The following is a 20,417-nucleotide window of genomic DNA, read 5'->3' on the forward strand; positions in this document are numbered from 1 at the left end:
ATCATGAAGCATGTTAGGAATAAAGGTATAACCCATCATGGATAACATTCCCTTGTCTATACCAGGCACAGTTCTGCATCGTGAGATACAAAAAGGATTTGTGAAACAGGCGTACTGATAAATCTTATTTTTTATTTACTTCATTTATACCCCATGGAGACCAAAAACAGTTTACAGCCTTCTTCTCTCCATCATTTTATCCTCACAACAACCTTGTGAGGTAGGCTAAGCCAAGAGTGTGTGACTGGCACAAAGTCATCCAGCGAGCTTCCATGCAGAGTGGGGATTTGAACCTGGGTCTCCCAGATCTTAGTCTGACACTATGCCATGCTGTGATGTGGAACTGAGGTAGAAGAAGAAGTAGCCCTAGTATAGTGTTCAAAACACTTTGCCTATATTGCCACAGTAATTATTACAACAGCCCTGCAGGGTAGGCCAAAGTCATTATCCCCATATTGTAAATTGGAAGACAGAATGAGAGCATTTGTTTGTGACTGAAAAGAGACTTGAACCTCTCCAAATCACAAGTTATTATCTTCAATGTTCTACAGGCATTTGGGATAAAAACTGTAAGAGTAGATGAAAGATGGTCAGATGAACAATTAGCTTCTTGTTCTGATATCAGCAGTAGAATTTTGTAAGGGTAAGGCCTGATTATAAAGAGACTTTCTTGTGCTGTGGCAGGAAATGAAAAAAAGTATGATGAGGTGGAATGTAAGATCCAGAAGAAAATGGCTGGGAATTCTTGCAGATGGGAATGACAAAAAAGGGACAAAGTTAAGGGACATGGAGGATGTTCAGAATGATGACAGATATGTGAATGGCATTCGGAATCAATCCTCTTAAGCCCATCCTGACAATTAGACTAAGCCCCAGAGAAGATTAGATGAGAACCCTGCAGAATCTGCTCAGAACGTATGCCATCCAGTTTCTTAAGCAGAGTTGAGCACACTCTACAGTTCTGTGACTGCACAAATATGAATGGGAAATTTAGCACGGTTTGAGAACCAGCTACATGAGTTTCTAGCCTCAGAGGCTATAAGGATGGTGTCTAGTGTAATCTCAGAAGCTGGAGTGGTAGTCTGAGGAGGCCAGTCATTCCCTTGAGAGCAGGTGGGGCAATAATGACACTCACTCCCTGAAATCCTAAACTGAGTGATACTCTTCTAAGACCTTCATGGCCTATAAATGAGCTGGGCAGAGCTCAGGCTTCTCTGGTGTCAAGGTGATAGGTAGCCAGTTATCCCCTTAAGGCCAGGGAAGGAGCTTGCTACAAGCAGTGCTGACATCTCCATGCTGCCAGTCAGAATTGGTGCCTGATATCAGTGCTGGTGGGGGATGAGAAGCCAAAGTTGGAATGAACTTACCCTTCCTTCTCCTTTGCAGGGGCTAAGCTACTACTTCATGGACTTTGCACTAACACAGTCGCTAAATCCTTGGACCTGAAGGTGAGCCCGCTCAGCCTCAAGCATTACGGCCTGGCCTTTTCTAAGGCCCAAACCCTGGTCTCTTTGGCAACAGCTAGTAGGGTGAGGAGAGGACTACTGACAAGAAAAGACTTCCTGAGCTCTTTTCCTACCTGTTGTATCGTTCCAGGGAAAAATAATTCCCTACAGACACAACTGCCATGCAGCTTTTAGGCCATGTAAGACTTGAGACTTTTTATGCACCCTTTCCATTCCTGTTAGAATTTTGAGAATCCCACCATTTTAAAAATAGGTTTTTGGTTCTTGTTGTCACAGGGATGTTTTAAAATACGAAGGTAAAATACAAAAAGTATTAGAACCAACGGGACAAGAAAAAATAATCCCAAATGAATTGTTTTTCGATTCTTACAATTTCTGTGTGTATGACTTGCACCCTGACTCTGAATACAGAATGCAGAACTATGCACCATTAAGAAGGGCATAACTGCTTGTGGCAGAACGGGCCTGCTCTGGCCTGCAGGCTATTCCACCCTGCCCTACTAGGAGTTCCCAATTCCCTGGAGGGGTTTTTCTTTCTCTCTAGGGTAGCCGCTACCACCACCTTCCCTTTTTCAAACAATTGCCTGCTGGGCGGGACAGGACTCCCAGCTTCCCTTCCAAATTCTGAGGACTTGCCTCTGTGTCTCCTGCTGCCCAGCGCCTGGCCACCATGGGAACAGATTAATGCCTTGGGCACCCTTGGAGGAATAGCGGCTTGCCAACTGCCTACCTTACCCCTGGCTCCCCTCTTCATATGGCGTGTTTGAGACAGTGGAGGTCTATGTGGTACAGAGAACCACTTCCAGCATCAAAGTTATAAAGTATTTATTAAAAAGAAAATGTTTACAAGCATATTTTTAGCACTGCACCAAATTGAGCAAGGAATGCAAAAGAACTTCATCAAAATGCAAGTCCTCTGTCCCTTTCTCTATATGTGCCCTATCAGCTTTTAAAATATAGGGCAGGCTCTTTAGCTTAGATGTTCTAGTTCTCTACAGAGTGACCATTACCTTAAAGCTTGCTCTCACTCTGCCAGGTGAGCACATGGTCAATGGCTGCCTGCTTGCAGAGGAGACGTCTCTGTGTGCTCCTGGTTGCAGCACCCAAGGAAAAGAGACCACTTTCTTTTTGTACTGAGATTTTATCATATCTGGTACTCCACCCCCTTGACCCTGTTCAGCCCGGGTCAAGGAAGCTTTTCCTGTCATATCCAAAAAGTTCCCTCTTCAAGCCTCTCTAGAATTGAACACCCCCAGCTTTCTGTTCCCTGCCTAAAGAGGGGGGGAGAAGGGTGAAGCTTGACCATCCATTTTGTCAAGACTGAATTAGCATTTGTATGAAGGTGGGCTGAGGTACGAGTGAACTGACTTCCACCTCTGCCTAGAGAGAGAGAAAAAACAAAGTGCAAAGTGGAGGCTTTGCTTTTGCCAACCTCCCAGGAGAAAATGCATTTCTTCACGCTGCTCATTACCCCACCTGAGCTGGGAGGCGCATATATTTGTTTATGTCAGTAGAAACTACACTACCTCAGTCATATACAGTTCTGTTTGTGTTACAGATATTTGCCACTTTAAAGGCCATGACTTCCTCCCCAGAGGAATCCTGGGAATTATTATTTTTTTAACTTTCTATTGCACTTTTCTGTTCAAAGAAAATGCAAAGCAGTATAGAACTGAATAGCTCAAAAACATTAAAAACACATCAAGCTAAACATAAACTATAGTTTTGTGGAGGTGGAGGAGAAAATCAGCAACACCCCCACAAACTGTGAAGCCATGAAATCCTGACAGGTTTAAGGCAGTGAGTATTTGTAGAGTAGATGATCTCCCTGGCTAAGCAGGCATGCAGCAGGTGACTGACTAAGTTCTGTTTGTTTCAGGGCAATAACCTGCGAGCTGTGGGAGCTGAAGCTCTGGCAAAACTGCTCAGGCAAAACAAGTCTGTCAGGAGGTGAGCAGGAAGGGGAAAAGACAGAATCTTTTTTGGCACCCAGTGGTGATGGGGGGAGGGAGTGCAGCTAAATAAGAGTTGCATCCTTTGTTGCTGTTTGCCAGGACTAAGATGGATGCTTCATGTTTTGTATGCTGAGGAGGGAAAGTAAGGGTTCTGTTCTTGAATATTTATTAGTTATGTTTGTATCCTACTTTGCAACAGCAGCTCCTCACATGGTAGCTCGCTGGGAGATTCCATCTGCCACTGAGTGCCACTGAAGAGAAAGTTGTGCTTGTACTGGAGGGTGTAACAAAGTGGTGGGGGAGCCACTGGGGCCTTGAGTGCAGTTTACCAGGGACGGAGCTACTGAGTGGAATGGTGTTGGCGCGATGATGACAAAACTTGCCAGTGTAGGTACTGTTGTCCATTAAGTGTCTGTATACCTGCATGGTGCTGCAGCTGCTACTCTGTTGCCAACAAAGAACGAAAGAGGGGGGGAAACTTAACCGAAAAAGAATTTAACCAAAAGGTTAAATACAACAAATATGCAAAAATACATGTATTTATTACAATTGGGATAAAAACAAATATGGGCCCAAATAGTAGCCTCAAATAAGGATAAAATCAGATCAGACTCTGTTTTATAATTGAATCATAGAATCATAAATTTGGAAGGGACCTCCAGGGTCATCTAGTCCAACCCCCTGCACAAGGCAGGAAATTCACAGATACCTTCCCCTCCACACCCCCAGTAACTGCTGTTCCACACCCAGAATATGACAAGAAACCTCCAGGATCCCTGGCCAAACTGGCTTGGAGAGAAACTGCTTCCTGACCCCAAAGTGGTAATCAGCATTTCCCTGGGCGTGTAAGAAAGGGCCACAAGAACTAAGCACTGAGGCAACCCTTCCTGCCCTCCCTCTCATGATCTGCCTCAGTTCACAGAATCTGCATTGCTGTCAGATGGCCATCTAGCCTCTGTTTGAAAACCTCCAAAGGAGAGACAACACCTCCTGATGAAGCCTGTTCCACTGAGGAACTGCTCTAACTGTCAGGAAGTTCTTCCTAACGTTTAGCCGAAAACTCTTCTGATTTAATTTCAACCTGTTGGTTCTGGTCCGACCTTCTGGGGCAACAAAACAACTCTGCACCATCCTCTAGATGACAGGCATTCAAGTACTTGAAGATGGTTATCATATCATCTCTCAATCATCTCCTCTACAGGCTAAACATACCCAGCTCCTTCAACCTTTCCTCATAGGACTTGGTCTCCAGACCCCTCATCATCTTCACTGCTCTCCTCTGGACAAGTTCCAGCTTGTCTATATCCTTCTTAAATTGTGGTGGCCAAAACTGAACACAATACTCTAGGTGAGGTCTAACCAGAGCAAAGTAAAGTGGTACCATCACTTTGCGTGATCTGGACACTATACTTCTGTTGATACATTTCTCTTTTTAGCAACTGCATCACACTACTCTCATGTTCAGTGTATGATCTACTAAGACCCCCTAGATCCTTTTTGCACATACTGCTGCCAAGACAAGTTTCCCCCAACCTATAATTATGCATTTGATTTTTCCTATCTAAATGCAGAACTTTACATTTATCCCCACTGAAATTCATTTTAATTGTTTTAGCCCAGTTTTACAGCCTGTCAAGACCATCCTGTATCCTGACTCTGTCTTCTACCATATTTGCTACCCCTCCCAATTTAGTATTATCTGCAAATTTAATAAGCATTCCCTCTATCCCTTCATCCAAATCACTGATAAAGATGTTGAACAAAACAGGTCCCAGGACAGATCCTTGAGGCACTCCACTTGTCACTCCTCTCCAAGAGGATGAGGAGCCATTCACAAGCACTCTTTGGGTGCCATCTGTCAACCAGTTACTGATCCACCTAACAGTCATAGGATCCAAACCACATTTTACCAATTTGTCAACAAGAATGTTATGTGGAACCTTATCAAAAGCCTAACTGAAATAAAGATAAACTATGTCTACAGTATTCCCCTGATCCAGCAAGGTAATAACTTTCCCCAAAAAAGAGATAAGGTTAGTCTGACGTGACTTGTTCTTGAGAAATCCATGCTGGCTCTTAGTAATTACAGCCATCCTTTCTAAATGCTCTAGGACAGTCTGTCTGATGATTTATTCTAAAACTTTCCCAGGTATAGATGTCAAGCTGACGGGTTGGTAGTTACCTGGATCCTCCTTGTTCCCCTTCTTGAAGATGGGGACAACATTTGCCCGCCTCCAATCTTCCGGCACCTCACCTGTTCTCCAAGAATTCTCAAAAATAATGGACAGAGGCTCAGAAATTACATCCATGAGTTCTTTTAGTATCCTTGGATGCAGCTCATCTGGCCCCGAGTACTTAGTTTCATTTAAAGAAACTAGGTGTTTAATCCTAGGCTGCATCTCCCTTCCCTCATCATGTGTTCTGTTTTTGCCATATTGAGCACTGTTTCCCTCGCAAGAGAAGACTGAGGCAAAGTAGGAATTGAGTAGTTCTGCCCTCTCTTCATCCCCGGTTACAATTTCACTTTCCTGTCCCCACACAGGGTCTACCATGTCCTTGCTCTTTTTCTTACTTTGAACATAAGAAAAGAACCCTTTCTTGTTGTTTTTAGCATCTCTTGCTAGCCTAAGCTCATTGTGAGCTTTAGCTTTCCTAACTCTCTCTCTACAAGCACTGGTTATTTGTTTATATTCATCCTTGGTTATAAGGCCCTCCTCCCACTTTCTGAATGAGTCTTTTTTATTTCTCAAGTCTTTAGAGAGCTGTTTATGGAGCCACCTTGGCTTTTTTAGACTCCTCCCATTCTTCCTCCTTATTGGAATTGTTTGTGATTGTGCCTTGAGTATTTCACTTTTAAGAAACTCCCGTCCCTCTTGAACTCCCTTCTCCTTAAGTATTTCTGACCATGGGCTTCTACCCAGCATACCTTTAAGTTTGTCAAAATTTGCTTTCCTGAAGTCCAACCTATATGTCTATGTACAGCTTTTACCTTCCCTAAGACTGTAAATTCCAAAATTACATGGCCACTACTATCCAGGGTGCCCACAACTTTCACCTTTTCAACCAGGTCTTCCCTGTTGGTAAAAATGAAGTCCAAGACAGCAGATCCCCTTGTTTCCCTCTCCATTTTCTGGAAAATGAAGTTATCAGCAAGACAAGTCAGGAATTTATTGGACCTTTCATTTTTAGCAGAATTGGACTTCCAACAGATACCTGGGTAATTGAAATCTCCCATAACCACCATGTCCTGTCTTCTTGAGAACTTTGTAATCTGTTCTAGGAGTATCTCATCCCAGTCCTCTGCCTGGCTTGGTGGTCTACAGCAGACCCCCACCATGATATCAGTATTATTTCTTACTCCTTTTATTTTTACCCAGAGACTCTCAACTAGACTTTCATGCTCAGATTCACGTATTTCCTCACAAGTATATACCTCCTTTACATATAATGCGACTCCTCCACCCTTCCTTATTTGTCTGTCCCTTTTAAATAAGTTATACCCCTCGATCCTAATATTCCAATTGAGAGTGTCATCCCACCAAGTTTCAGTAATGCCTGTTAGGTCATAGTCCCCTCCTGTATTAGGACTTCAAGTTCCTCCTGCTTGTTTCCCATACTCTGCACATTAGTATAGAGACATCAGAATCCACATTTCATACACCCTGAGGTTTTTGTTTCTGTACTTACATGTGAGTTAATGTTAGCTAGCATACGTGCCACTCCCCACAAAACGTGAGAGTTCTTATCTCCAGTTATTGGTTTTGCATTTTTGTCTCGCTCCCCCACAGGATTTAGTCTAAAGCTCTTCTTATTGAGTTTGCAAGGCTGTTTCCAAACATATTTTTCCTACCCTCGTGAGGTGCAAACCATCTCCCGATAGAAGAGCTTCATCTTGAAAGTATAAGCCATGGTCCAAAAATCCAAACCTTTCCTGAAGACACCATCTACGTAGCGAATCATTGATCATTCTGCAGTATTCTTCTTTCCCTTCCTAAGCCACAGCCTTCGACAGGAAGAACTGACAAGAATACAACCTGCACTCCCAATTCCTTCACCTGTTTACCCAGAGCCACATAGTCTCTTTTAATACATTCTGGGCTGTGCTGGGCTGTATCAATTGTTCTCACATGGATGAGCAATAAGGGATAGTAATTTGTGGGCTTGATGAGTCTTCCTACCCTTTCTGTCACATCCTAATTGTGTGCACCCGGTAGACAACATATCTTTCGAGCTGACAAGTCCGGTCGGCATATTTTAGTTCCTTAGTAGGGAATCCCCAATTACCAACCCATGCCTTCTCCTATATTGGGGAGCAGAGACTTGAGTCCTCTCATCCACAGGGGTCTGAGAAATGTTCTTCAAGTTTTGTGGAGGCTGGGGACGGAGCCCTTGTTCCAGTGGTTCAGAATCAACATCTGTGGCGAGATCCAAGAACCAATTGCTAAGTAACAGAGGCTCAGAATGTCTCTTGACCTTCCTGCTCCTGTGGGTTACATTCTTCAGTGTGCCCTCCTCCTGTGTCGGGTACTCCTCCAGTTGCTGAGATACCTCTCCCTCCTCCTGTTGCCCTCTCAGGAGTGCTTCATGCATTCTGTCCATGAACTTTTCACCTTCCCTTATAAACTCAAGTGTGGACAAGCGTGCTTCAAGTCTCTGTATCTTCTCCTCCAATACGGCTACCAACTTACACTTGCTGCAAGTGTAATTGTTGTAATTGATTTGATTTTAATCTATATATCGCTAAAAAAATTAAATATATTCATCAGGATATTCTTAAATACTTTTACAGACACACAATTGAACTATCATTCAAGATATGTGTACATGATCACGGCAGAAGGTATTTACAATGAGGCCTCTGTATCATATCTCTGCCTTGAGTCACAGATATTTATTATAAGTAACTCAAGATATCTCTTCAACACATCTTTCCATTATATTCATAAATGCACACTTAATAAATAATAAAAACTTTTTTCTTCCTTTCTCCTCCAGAACAATTTCCAATTGGTGCTAATTTTAGTATTTATTGTATTATCTGGAGCCAATATGCAATAAATATGTTTGACCGTTGAAGAAGGCCAATTGGCTGAAACGCATATGATCTTGGTCACATAAGGTTTCTGATACAATGGCTTGATTTTAGGCTACTGTTTGGGCCCATATTTGTTTTTATCCTAATTGTAATAAATACATGCATTTTTGTATATTTGTAATATTTTACAATATTTATGTTTTATGTTCATTACTGATATCATTGGGCCCTTAGATTTGTCACTCTGTTGCCTCCATCACCACCTCCTGGTGCCCTTTCGGTAAGGGCTTCACATCTCCCTTCAGTGGCAGGAGCTGCAATCCTCCAAGCAGCCCACCACATGAGCTGCTGTGTCTGCTTTTCAGATGCAAATTGTCTCCCAAAAATGGCTTAGGAATCAAAATGTGATACAACTGGTAATTAAAATACAAAATATACCTTGGGAAAGATTTCTCAGGCAAGCTGAATCCAATTGCTGCTTCCTGTCCTCCCTCTGATGGAATGGCATTTGGAAACCTGAGTGAGGGGGATTCTTAGCTGCGGCTGGATCCAGACAGGATCCCTGGCTGCTTCCTGGCCTCCCTCTGACAATCCTGTCAACGGTACCTGGAAACTGGAGAGAAAGGACTCTTATCTGAAGGTGGATCCAGGCATGACAGAGAGGTAGTTCCAGCCGTCCTTGATTATAGCTTGGGGCTGGCTGTGTTCTGAATCCTAAAGTCTCTTTCTAATTAGCCTTTAATTCTGACCCCCACCCCCAGCCTCACTTTAGAATGGAACAACTTGGGTATCTGGGAGGAAAGCTTTGCCTTGTTCTGTGAAGGGCTTGGAGCAAACTGTACTCTACAACGCCTGGATCTGCGCAATAATCAGATCAACCACCAGGGTGCAGGAGAGCTCTCCATGGCACTGAAAAACAATTCCAGTCTACAGGAACTTGGTAAGGGCTGGAGTAGATTGCATTGTTCATGCTGTGCACCCACCAGGTGCCATAGAGCAGCAGCACAGGACTGAGCAAGGGGACAGGGCAGTCATGATTTCTTTGAGGGTTGTCACACTGCAGAGATTCCAAAGGATACAAACTGACTCACTGTCAGTTGCACTAAGCAAATGCAAGCGAATCACAGAAATGTGCAACTACCAACCTTAATGACCAACTTTTTTGGCTTCTCTGTTTTATTTAAGTAACTCAAGATATCTCTTCAACACATCTTTTCATTATATACCTGAAGGTAGTCAATGAAGCTTGCAACATATACAAGCCTAAAGCAGTTGCACAATGAAATTTACATAAGACAACCTGAAAACAAGTTTGGGGACAAATAACAGGCAGCATCTCTCTTTTAACTACTTCAAACATTACTTGACTCAGTGGAGGTTATCCCAGCTTAAGTATGCATAGGATTGCTTTAATTTCCAGTCTCCTCTCCAAAGTGAAGAATCTCCATGAAATGCACTTGTATTTAACTTCTCAAAAAAAAAATCCAGTTTCATTCCCAATATCTAGAAGTCTAGAAAAGTAAAATCAAATGCATGATTGGTGGTCATGTGTGGTACTTCGTTTCTTGTCTAGATCTGCGTTGGAATAACATTGGGCTTCTAGGGGGGCGTGCGCTCCTGAATTGCCTGCATAGCAACCGGGTACTCCGACAACTTGAACTGGCTGGGAACAATATACCCAGTGACATCCTGAAGGCTGTGGGTGAGCAACCATGCCAGCCCCTAAGTGCTTAATGTTCTAGGTTCCAGGCTGTCCCATATTCACTTGATATCTTCATCTGAGTACATAAATAACCGCTATGGTAGGAAAAGGGGAAATGGTGCCTTTCCTTGCTGAGAAACTCCCTTAGACCAAGGGTTCCCTGGAAAGTTACCTGGTAACCAGGTGCCACCACTCAGGGCTTCTGAGAACTGGACTGACCTGCTGAGAAGGTAGTCTTCCAGTGCAATACTACAGCAATAACAAAACAACTTATAACCAATCCAGTAGCACCTGTGTAGTCTAGCACATGGGGGTTAAGGGAAATATTGCAGAGAAATAGAATGTACTAAGTGAAGCCAAAAATATATGTCTTTATAAAAAGGTTTCTTGTAAAAGAGAGAGAGAGAGATAAAGGGAAAGTGTGGTTGGATTCAAAAAGGGGTGGAATTAGGCAAAACAAAATACAGGGGGAAACCCACAGCAACAACATAGAGATATTCAAATGAAAAGCAATACAGTGGAACTAACTAAGCTAAACATACGTTACCTACGCTGTAGCAGGTTCATCAGAGACTGTGCAGAGTTCCTTGTGGTAACAAGAAGTCAAAGGAGTCCTTAACCCCTACCCAACTTCTTGTGGACCCAGTTTCCACTGAAGACTGAAAACTGAAGATAAGGAAAAATCCCAAATGTCCAGGTGTTTATGCTAAATTCTAAGAATGACAAGCTGATATCTCCAATCCCACACAAATTTTATCTCTGATGTCAGAGGCTACTTTGAGCAGTCAGAGCCATATCCAATATAGTCCCACCTCCATCAAGCACCTGGTAATGGCTCTGAACTTCCATGACAAATAGATGGACTGTCCTTTGTCCAAAAGGGATTAAGTCCTCCAGGAAGGTCCAGTGTGGAATGGAATAGCCCATTCTCTAGGGGTCCAAGATCCCAGACATTCTCATCTAGGTGGCATTCTTGAGCCTTAGCAGGTTTTAGGATTCCTGTGACAGTAACTATGCGGGCAAAAGGTTTCCGTCCAGTGTTGAGACAAAATAGAATTCAAATAATTCCAAAGGTTTTCTCTCTTCTTGGCACCAAGGGAACATGCCAGTCAAGTTTCCCATGAGTGACTCTGGGTCACCTGGTTATCTCTGCAACCTCATGAAACTGAGGAAACTTATTGGAAAGGATTTAACTTTTTGCTTCTTTCTGGCCCAGATCAAGCTATGGAACGCAACCAAGAGCGTCAGAACATCCTCTGTAAAAGTCATAACATGACACGTGTTCTCAGTAAAGAGGTGCTGTGCTTGAAGGAGGAGAAAGCAAAACAGGTTAGTTAGCCTGACTGCACTTGGGCTGGCAAGGGTTGTGTGGAGTATATACCAGTGAAAGCACTATAGGGACTGGTGGAGCTGCCCTGCCTTCTTTATTCTAGGCAGACTTCAGGAATGGTATCAGTAGACAACTTGCATCACTCAGGCGTTCCTGGTAGTAAGATTAATTTACCATAGGGCTTGAGGGAATGTTGCATCCCTAACCATTACTCAGTGATCTTTCATGAGCTACCAGAGGAAGTCATAGGATTTGACTTCCTATAGGATTAATGGGAGGCTGCTTTAAAGTAGAAACAACTACTTACAGAGAAGGAGACCATTTTGTTCCTGGACTGAGCCAGTTAGTTATTTAAATTCTCTCCCCCCCCCCCCAGTCCATTTAATTGGAAGACTCCTGTGTCTTTCCAGACATGATGATGTTTTTGGAGTTTAACAATTGCTGCACAGCATCTTAGAGTTCATCCTTGTCCCTTCTGTCTGATAAAACATTTCCCCAGCAAACAAACCAGTGCATTGTTGTGGAAAGTGTATGAGATGTGGACTATGGGGACTCAAACTGAAATCTCTGCTCAGCCACTCTGTCTCCACCTAGCCTTCCTCAAAGGGTTATTGTGAAGGTAAAATGTGGAGGAGAGCCATGTAACCCATACCAGACGAAAGGCACGATAAAAACTGAATACCTTTGTAAATCAATATATTCTCCGCATTTACTGGAGTGCTGGGAGGAAGGGTAGGCGATGGTCTTCCCTGCTGTGGCTTGAAGAACTACTTCTTACCAATGTGGAGATTGTCCTGGTGCTGGGAAAATAGATTCAACTGCTGATGGCTCAGATTTCAAACTCTTGGTGTTAATTTTATGCCTGTGCTTCTCAGTTTCTGGATCTTATGGACACTGTTGACAGACAGAGAGAGGAGATAACCCGCAGCAACAGGTGAGTGAATTATGGGCCGCGTGCTCTCCCCCACCTGAGACCTAAATGGTGCTGCCCAGAGGCTGCCTTTGAATGCTTCTAGACATTGCTGCAAGTAACAAGGAATGGATGACAGGACACAACACAAAAAATAACTCCTGTTCAGGGGTTTAAAGCTACGGTTGCCTTTTTGGCCCAATCTGCATTTAGCATTTGCTCAGTTGTTTTACCAAACCCACACTGGAATAGAAAAAGATGCAGTTCAAAACCACATTCAACTACTCTGGGCCAACACCGTACTGACTGCAGAGTCACCCCCCCAATGGCCATAAAAAAGCCATAAATCTATGCAGACAGCCACCATAAAACCAGAGATCAAACAAAGTGAAAGCGGCATGCAGTCTGGACACTGCCATATAATGCGACACTCAATCAAAGTGAAAGTGGCATGCAATGTAGACGGGCATAAAGTATATAAAGTGGGTTTGGTATAGCAGCAGAGCAAATGCTAGATGCAGACTGGGCCTTAGTGTGACACATGTCTGCCATTGGTGCAGATCTTGCTGGGTCTTCTGGACTAGCAGTGTTTCAGAGCCTGATCGTCTGCAAACCACTATGTCTGGAAGTGCCTTTTGTCTTCAAAGGATGGTCCATAACGTATGTCATATGTTTTTGAGACCATTCTAAACCCTCCCTTTGTCCCATTTTAACCAGTGTTCTTTTGTCTCAAACTTGCTTCTCTTTTTCCTGCTCTTAACATGAGATATACTTTATATACTTTATGGATGGTACCATCTCCACATATTGCCTCTGTTCTCCATGCAGGGTATCAGCGGCACGAGTCGGGCAGCTGCAGGAAGCCCTGACTGAACAGCATTCTGTGCTGAACTCGCTAAAAGCAAAGTAAGGGGAGACAAGTCTCTGTGAGACAAGCTGGGCAGGCATTAGAGGGGCATATGGGAGTGAGCAGAAAAACTTGTAGGCAGGATGGAAATGGCATGTTCAGTTATTGTCGTCTACATGCAAACACTCTGGAACAGACTTCGCTCTGGAATAAAGCATTCAGGTGTGAGATTGCAATAATGTCAACTAGCTTCAGAAGAATGGGGGGAAGTTTGTCCCTTTGCCGTCACTTACCACTCTGATCATGTGAACAAGACACCTGGGCAGCTTTCATTGAGGCACGGGTGACACAAACAGCAGAGGCAGCGAAAATGTTGGGGCACTTCTGGACAGGATGTGTTTGTGGGTCTTGCTTTGGCATAGAATCAGACCTGTGCTCCTGGCCTGCTGCTCCTGTGTTGCGTTACTGCCTGTTCACCTTAGTAGGACATCGGCAAAACCATACCAAGGTGATGGAGGCTTATGTGTACTGTTGCACTCACCATTAGCAATCTTGCACACTTGGTGCCTTTGAGAACATTGATTCTTGGGGATGATTGGGGGTACTGTTATTGGGCAGTTAACGGTAAACTTTGAGGGTAAAAGGTTTTAAATGTTTGACTCAGTTTATAAAAAGGAGCAACGATGAAAGACTTGATGTATTAAAGCTAGTTGGAGGATCTCCTCTCTTGGGTTTTTAGTTAGTAGTGGGTACTTTACTTTCTCCAGTATGTGTAGTCTTCCCCTCCCCCTTTTTCTGTTGTAGTTTTTTTTGTAGTGATTAAAAAATCAATAAAAAATCCCCTCCGGGGGCTTTAAAAAAAAAAAAAGAGCAATCTTGCACACTTGGGATTTGATGTGAGGCGCGTTTACTGAAAAGGTCAAGTAGCTGCAGTAAGTGCTCTTGAAATGCACCCAAATGCATAGAATGGTGATGGCTCAGAGATCTTAATACTAAAGTTTAGATTGGCCGGAGTGACTCACGTAACATGTTGGGCTTTGTAGGCTCCAGATGACTGAGGCAGCCTTGGTTCTGTCGGAACAGAAGGTGCACAGTCTGGGTGAGTTGCAGAGTACGGCAAAGGAGGAGCAGGCAAGACTCGTGGAGAGCCATGCCAAGGAGTTGCAGCAGCTCAAGAAGGTAGGTTTTGTGGCCCTGACTGGGCAGAAAGGTGGGATATACATTTTGTAAATAAATAGCTTGGGGTAGTCTGGGGTGATAATGCCATTGAGGAGAACTGCGGAACTGCAGGATGTCTGGGAATGGAAGCTTTTGTTGGGAAAGGAGTTGGTTGAGTGGTGGCATGACCAATACACAAGATCTGGGGGAAGACTGGGGGACATACAGAAAGGAAATTGAACTAATATCTTCTGCTGGCTGGGTTGGTAGGATTCTGCTGATCGAGAAGCAAGGCTTCACCATGACCTTTCAGCTGCCAGTGAAAAAAATCTCCTGCTCAGGAATGAGGTAAGAAAACGGCCCTGAACATCCTCCGGTGGTTCTTTTCCTTGAGACTCCCTCTGGGGACTCCCCACAGACTCAAGCCTTGTCCCAGCGAACTGGTGTCATGTCCCAGGAGCCAACTGTCCTGTACGGATATTGTGCTCGCCTCTGTATCATGGGAGTGGCTTCCACCTAGGTGGATGAACTGGAAAGAAAGTGCAAAGGGCAGCAGGAGCAGCTGTTTCAGGTGAAGGAGACCCTGACCCACACGACGGCCGAGCTGAAGCTGCGGGCTGTACAGGCTGAAGGTGAGCATGAGTAGTCAAAGGTAAGCCAGAGCCTGGATTGCCTAGGGGGAAAAGGAGAGGGTGTCCAAGCTGCTGGAGCTGTATAGGTAGTCTTCCCTGTTTATCCCCAGAGCGCTTGGAGATGGAGAAGAGGAGGTTCAAGCAGAGCCTTGAGGATGCAGAGTCCCTTCGGCTAAAGGAGGTGAGGAGAGGACGGGTGGGACCTCAAGCAGCTGGGGAGGAATGGACCATACTAGGAAACTGCAATTCAGTTTCTTTTTCATGAGCGTAGAAGAACTGGTAGAAGCAGCGCTGCCTCAGTCTATTTTGATTACCCTCTCCCTCCGCCATCTTTTGATGTGCAATAGTTGTGTTTCCTCTGCCTTCTTATCGGCAGCCTTTTTTCTCTGTTCTGGCATGAAGGGAGTGGTTGTCCCAAGGAAGGCCCTTGGAATAGCAAAATGCTTGAAGGGAGGTATCTTTGGCAATTTCGCCAACTATGGTCCTCATTTTCCTGCTCCATACTTTCACAATTGCACCCATATGAGACCCTACTGCTGAAGGGGGGGAGATTGTGTTCCCCCTTGAGGGATTTCCTAATTTATTTATTTATTATTATTTAATTGGTCTGGAGTCCCTGAAACACTGTTGCCTGAGGCAGCTGCTTGCCCATCCTTCAAATCCAGGCCCCTCTCTTGCATCAGAAGATCAACTCTGTTCCATTGGTATTGTTCTGCTAAATCTTGGGCTTCTCCCTCTCTCCCTCCCTCTTTCCTCTGCTCCAAGACTGGTGCTTACTCTAAGCAGAGCAGTGTCCTGCCTTCATCTTTTGTTTGAGCTGAGGTGGTTCCCATTTGCTGAAGAGAGAGGCAGATTATAGCAGATTGTGTGTGGTTGATGCTGGTCTGGTCTCCTGATCTGAGCTGTTTGGATACAGGTAGCTCAAATGACACATCACTTGGAGGCAATCGAACATTCCCTGCAGGACAGAGTCCAGAGACTGGAAACTATCCGCATAAGGCTTGAGGAGGTGAGTGGAGGAGAATTGTGTGAATATGCTTTTTGCAGAACCCTGCTAAAGGTACATGAGATGTCTGGGGCTTCTGAATCTGGCTGCTTAACTTCCCATTGGATCCAGTCATAATCAGAGATGTACCAAGATAAGAAAATGACCCTACCTTTCCTGTGGGCCCACAGAAGCAAATGGCAGAAGAACCTGCTGAGGGACAGGTAGCACCAGTGGCTGAAGGCTAGCACTCCACATAGGGTGAATTGTTATGTGCTTGGACTTTAAAGCTTTAACACTTCTTTTTTGTTCTGCTGTCAACAAACCGCTCTGCCTTAGCATTCCAGACATGAACTGCTTCCTGCCACAGCTGAACACTCCATTATTTCCCATCCTCCTTTGCTTTGACATCCTCTAGAATGCTACATCCAAATGCAGTCTGTTGAGTGAAAAAAATTCTTATTCTCTTCTCTGGTACATTCCCTTTTCAAGGCCTAAAGTTGCCATGCCAAGGAGTTGCAGAAGCTCAAGAAGGTAGGTTTGGTGATGATCTTCTTGTGTTGTAACCAGGAACTGAGCCAAGTGAAGGCCGCTGCGGTTGTGGAACAGGGCCGGGTTGAGGAGGAGCTCATCAAAGCCAAACACCAAGCCAGGTTGGAAGAGGTGAGTGTGGCTGGACAGCTCAAAGGGACTGGCTGCCTTGGATTGTGTTACATGTTGCTGTAAGAAACAGAGAGGAGCCACCAGAAATGGGTAGCATTCTCTCCTGTCTCTCCCTCACTTACCACATGGCACCTCGACTGCATGGCATGCAGTACATTTCTATTGCACCTCTTCCACCAGGGAGTTCATGGTGGTGTACTTTTTATTCAAACAACCACATGGGCTGAAAGAGAGTGACTGGCCCCACTGATCATGCAGTGAGCAGAGCAAGGATTTGAACTCAGGACTCCCCCGTCCCAGTCTGACTCTGTAATCACTGCACCACACTGGTTCTTCCCACCCAGACTCGTAGCAAGCAATGATTTGGAGGAGGGTCAAGAATATGCAAAATCTAATGGCACTGGGATGTGCCGTTATATTACATTTTATGGGGAAAGGAGGGGATAACTCAACATAGAGCTGATATTTTACTTTTCTCTGCCCTCCTCCACATCTAAATTAGCAGATCAGTTAAAAATGCAAAACTAAAGATTGTCCAGCATAAAAAAACCAACATGAGGCTTCCACTGTGTTTTCTTTAGTGTATAGTCCTGCCTCTGGAGCACAGCAACATTTCTGTTGCAGAATCATGGAACTGTACAGCTGGAAGAGAATTCTGTGTTATGTTAGCTGTCTATCACATTTTTGCCATGTCCTTTCTCCAAGAAGCATATGGTGTTTTTTCTGACCCCCATTTTGCCATCGTATCAACCCTGTTCGATAGGTTAGGCTGAGAGAGAGAGTGACGAATTCAAACAGCCTTCATGGCTGAGTGGGGCTTTGAATCTGACTCTCCCAGGTTATAATCCAGCACAATAACCATTGCAAGACACTGGCTTTGTTAGCATGTGAAGACTATAACTGTAGCCCCTCAGCCTCTGTTCTGTTTAATGAAACATGGCTATCTGTTTCAGCTTGTTCTCTTAACTCAGATACAGTGTTCCTATAGATTAGTGAAGCTTGTTGTTTGCAAAGGCTTGTTTCAAGTATCATATTGCAGTGTAGCTTGCCTTTTCTCCCCCTTTTCCTCCCATAAAAGTGGGCCTAAGAGTTGAGCTGTGGTTTGAATTTAAAATGAAAGATTATGCCATAATAACTCTCAAATTTCTTGGCATTCAAGGGAGATATTGCATTACAGTGCATTTTTATGTTATTCCTGGCTATGCAGGTTGAGCTGCATGTCATAAGAGTATGCTCTAGATTTCACTGTTGTATCTGGGTGCTCAAGGGAAATATTGCATAACCACGTTTCTAGACCCCTTTGGGGGATCAAGCTCTAATTTTAACATGGAATGTTCAAAATGCACACACAAGGTCTTTCTAGATTTCCATCTTCAAGGCAGATTTTGTACTATCCTTCTCCTTTTGAAAATGGATGCACAGGCTGAGCTGGTAGTTGAACTTGAAACAGAACTGTCTTGTATGCATGTGTCAAATTTCACTCCAATATCTCAATATTTAAGGGAGATTTATTCATTTTATTTATTTAAAATCCTTGTATTTCTCCTTTCTGGTAAGGCTGAAGACAGCGATCATCAAGAATTAAAATACACACAGATATGTTTTGGGTTTTTTAAAGTATATAATTCTCTAAATAAATAAACTCAATCTTTTGAACTTAATTTTTTAATTTTTGAAATAACTAACACTAAACAACCATATACAAATACAATAATCTTTAGTAGTTGAATATGTTTGCTATCAATCATGAAAACTGACATCATCTGCCGAATTTGTACCAAATGTCCTTTGGAACAACAAAAGTATACAGGCTCTTCTAAAAGTGAATAGGGTAGAGGTTTTGACACACAGCCCCTGGTATGGCTGTTCCAGCAGCTGAAATCACATGATTCCTAACAGAGGTCATTTGGGCAGTTTGCAGTGATTTCAAGTCAGATCTAAGAGGAAGCACAGGTTATAGGCCTCATCCTGTGAAGGGCTTTGAAGGTAATAACCAGCTTTTTAAATTGAACTCTGCAGCAAATCAGAAGTCAGTACACTGGTTTCAGCACAGATGTAATATGGTCATGTAACCTTGCCCCTGACCTAGAAATTTTGGCTTCTGTAGGGAAAATTAACCTGCATCAGCTCTTACCAGGCACAGGAAACCAGACTTAGCATTTAAATGCAATTCTGTTTAGTGTACATGTGTTCCTAAAATACAGCCATTATGAAGGATGTCTCATTTCTAAAGCCCAACACTAAGACTGTCACCAAACTTTCTCTGGTGGCTCAAGGATGGGAAAGGTGGTCCCTCTTCTGTAACACAAGGATGTCCCATAATGTAATTTAAGCAAGGCTTCAAATGTGCCTTTCTTTATCTTCCTGTCACAAACGCCCATGATGCTCCTGTTTGTTTGAGAGTGGTTCAAGTATTGTGGGTTTGGGCTGTGTTTTTCCTCTTCGCAATTTATAGCAACAGCAATTGGACCACCTGAAGGAAAAGCTGCGTCTGATGGCACAGTCCCGCGATGAGGCGCAGAATTACTGCCTGCAGCAGAAACAAGCTGTGGCTGAGGCACTTGGAAAGGAGAGCCAGCTGAGCGTGCAACTGGAGGGACTCAAGAGACGGATGGAAGAGCTTCAGCAGGTGAGTGGAGAGAGTGGCTTGAAGGGGGGGGTGTATATGGGAAATGTGCATATTCCACAGCCAGTAAACTCAGCTTGGATGACAGCTTTTCAAATGGATACAATGTCTGCTCATTGCAGTAGTCTAGAAAAAAGTAGTCTAGGCTGCAGCATTTTGCACTAGCTGTAGCTTCTGGATTTGGGTCAAGGGCAGCCCCATGTAGAGAGCATTACAGTAGTCCAATCTCAAGGTGACCATCGCATGGATCAATGTCACCAAGTCATTGCATTTGAGGAAGAGAACCAACTGCCTAATCAGCTGAGGTGCTAAAAGGCTGATTTGGCAGTGGCTGCTACCTGGGCCTCCATTGTTAGTGAGGCATCCAGGAGCACTCCCAAGCTCCTGACCTTCAGTGCTGGCACCAATGGCGCCCCATCGAAGGTCAGAAGAGGGATCCCTACCCTTGGGCCACCCTGGCTCAGGCACAGGACCTCCACCTTCGTTGGATTCAATTTCAGTTGGTTCAGTCTGAGCCAACCAGCTACAGCTTGCAACGCCCGGTCGAGATCTTCCGGTGTAGAGTCAGACTGGCCGCCCAACAACAGATAGAACTGGGTGTCATCTGCATACTGGTGACTTCCCAGCCCATGCCGCCGGGCAATCTGGGCAAGGGGGCACATGTAGATGTTAAATAACATTGGGGACAGCACCACCCCTTGGGGCACTCCACAAATCAGTGGGTGCCTTTGGGATAGCTGCTCCCCTAGCGCCACCCTTTGTCCCCGACCCTGAAGGAAGGAAGCCAGCCATTGCAAGGCAGGCCCCTGGACTCCAGTGTCGGCGAGGCGGTGGTTCAGTAACTGATGGTCAACCATGTTGAACGCCGCTGACAGGTCCAACAGCAACATCACTGCCAATCCGCCCCGATCCAGATGCCTCTAGAGGTCATCCGTGAGGGCAACCAGTGCCGTCTCCGTCCTGTGGCCTGAGTGGAAACCGGACTGGAAAAGATCTAGAATGGAAGTGTCATCCAAAAAGCTCTGTAGCTGAATTGCCACAATTATTTTGCCCAAATAGGGCAGATTGGAGACCAGCTGGTAATTAGCCAATTTGGCCAGATCCAGAG

General features: G+C 44.4%; 1 protein-coding gene across 1 annotated transcript in view; it reads left to right on the forward strand.

Annotated features, from left to right (window-relative positions):
- The window catches only part of LRRC45 (leucine rich repeat containing 45), a 25,311-nt gene that overhangs the window by 492 nt on the left and 4,402 nt on the right, over window positions 1-20,417 (forward strand). The window contains exons 2-15 of the mRNA XM_015420361.1: window positions 1,387-1,448; window positions 3,346-3,416; window positions 9,218-9,396; window positions 10,030-10,158; window positions 11,375-11,487; window positions 12,364-12,422; window positions 13,227-13,304; window positions 14,289-14,424; window positions 14,674-14,751; window positions 14,924-15,035; window positions 15,146-15,216; window positions 15,952-16,044; window positions 16,591-16,683; window positions 19,139-19,312. Of these exons, the coding sequence (XP_015275847.1) occupies window positions 1,387-1,448; window positions 3,346-3,416; window positions 9,218-9,396; window positions 10,030-10,158; window positions 11,375-11,487; window positions 12,364-12,422; window positions 13,227-13,304; window positions 14,289-14,424; window positions 14,674-14,751; window positions 14,924-15,035; window positions 15,146-15,216; window positions 15,952-16,044; window positions 16,591-16,683; window positions 19,139-19,312 (1,448 nt within the window). The remainder of the gene's footprint in view (window positions 1-1,386; window positions 1,449-3,345; window positions 3,417-9,217; window positions 9,397-10,029; window positions 10,159-11,374; window positions 11,488-12,363; window positions 12,423-13,226; window positions 13,305-14,288; window positions 14,425-14,673; window positions 14,752-14,923; window positions 15,036-15,145; window positions 15,217-15,951; window positions 16,045-16,590; window positions 16,684-19,138; window positions 19,313-20,417) is intronic.

This window comes from Gekko japonicus, unplaced genomic scaffold (assembly GCF_001447785.1).
Source record: "Gekko japonicus isolate JY-2015 unplaced genomic scaffold, Gekko_japonicus_V1.1 scaffold360, whole genome shotgun sequence".
Classification (NCBI taxonomy): domain Eukaryota; kingdom Metazoa; phylum Chordata; class Lepidosauria; order Squamata; family Gekkonidae; genus Gekko; species Gekko japonicus.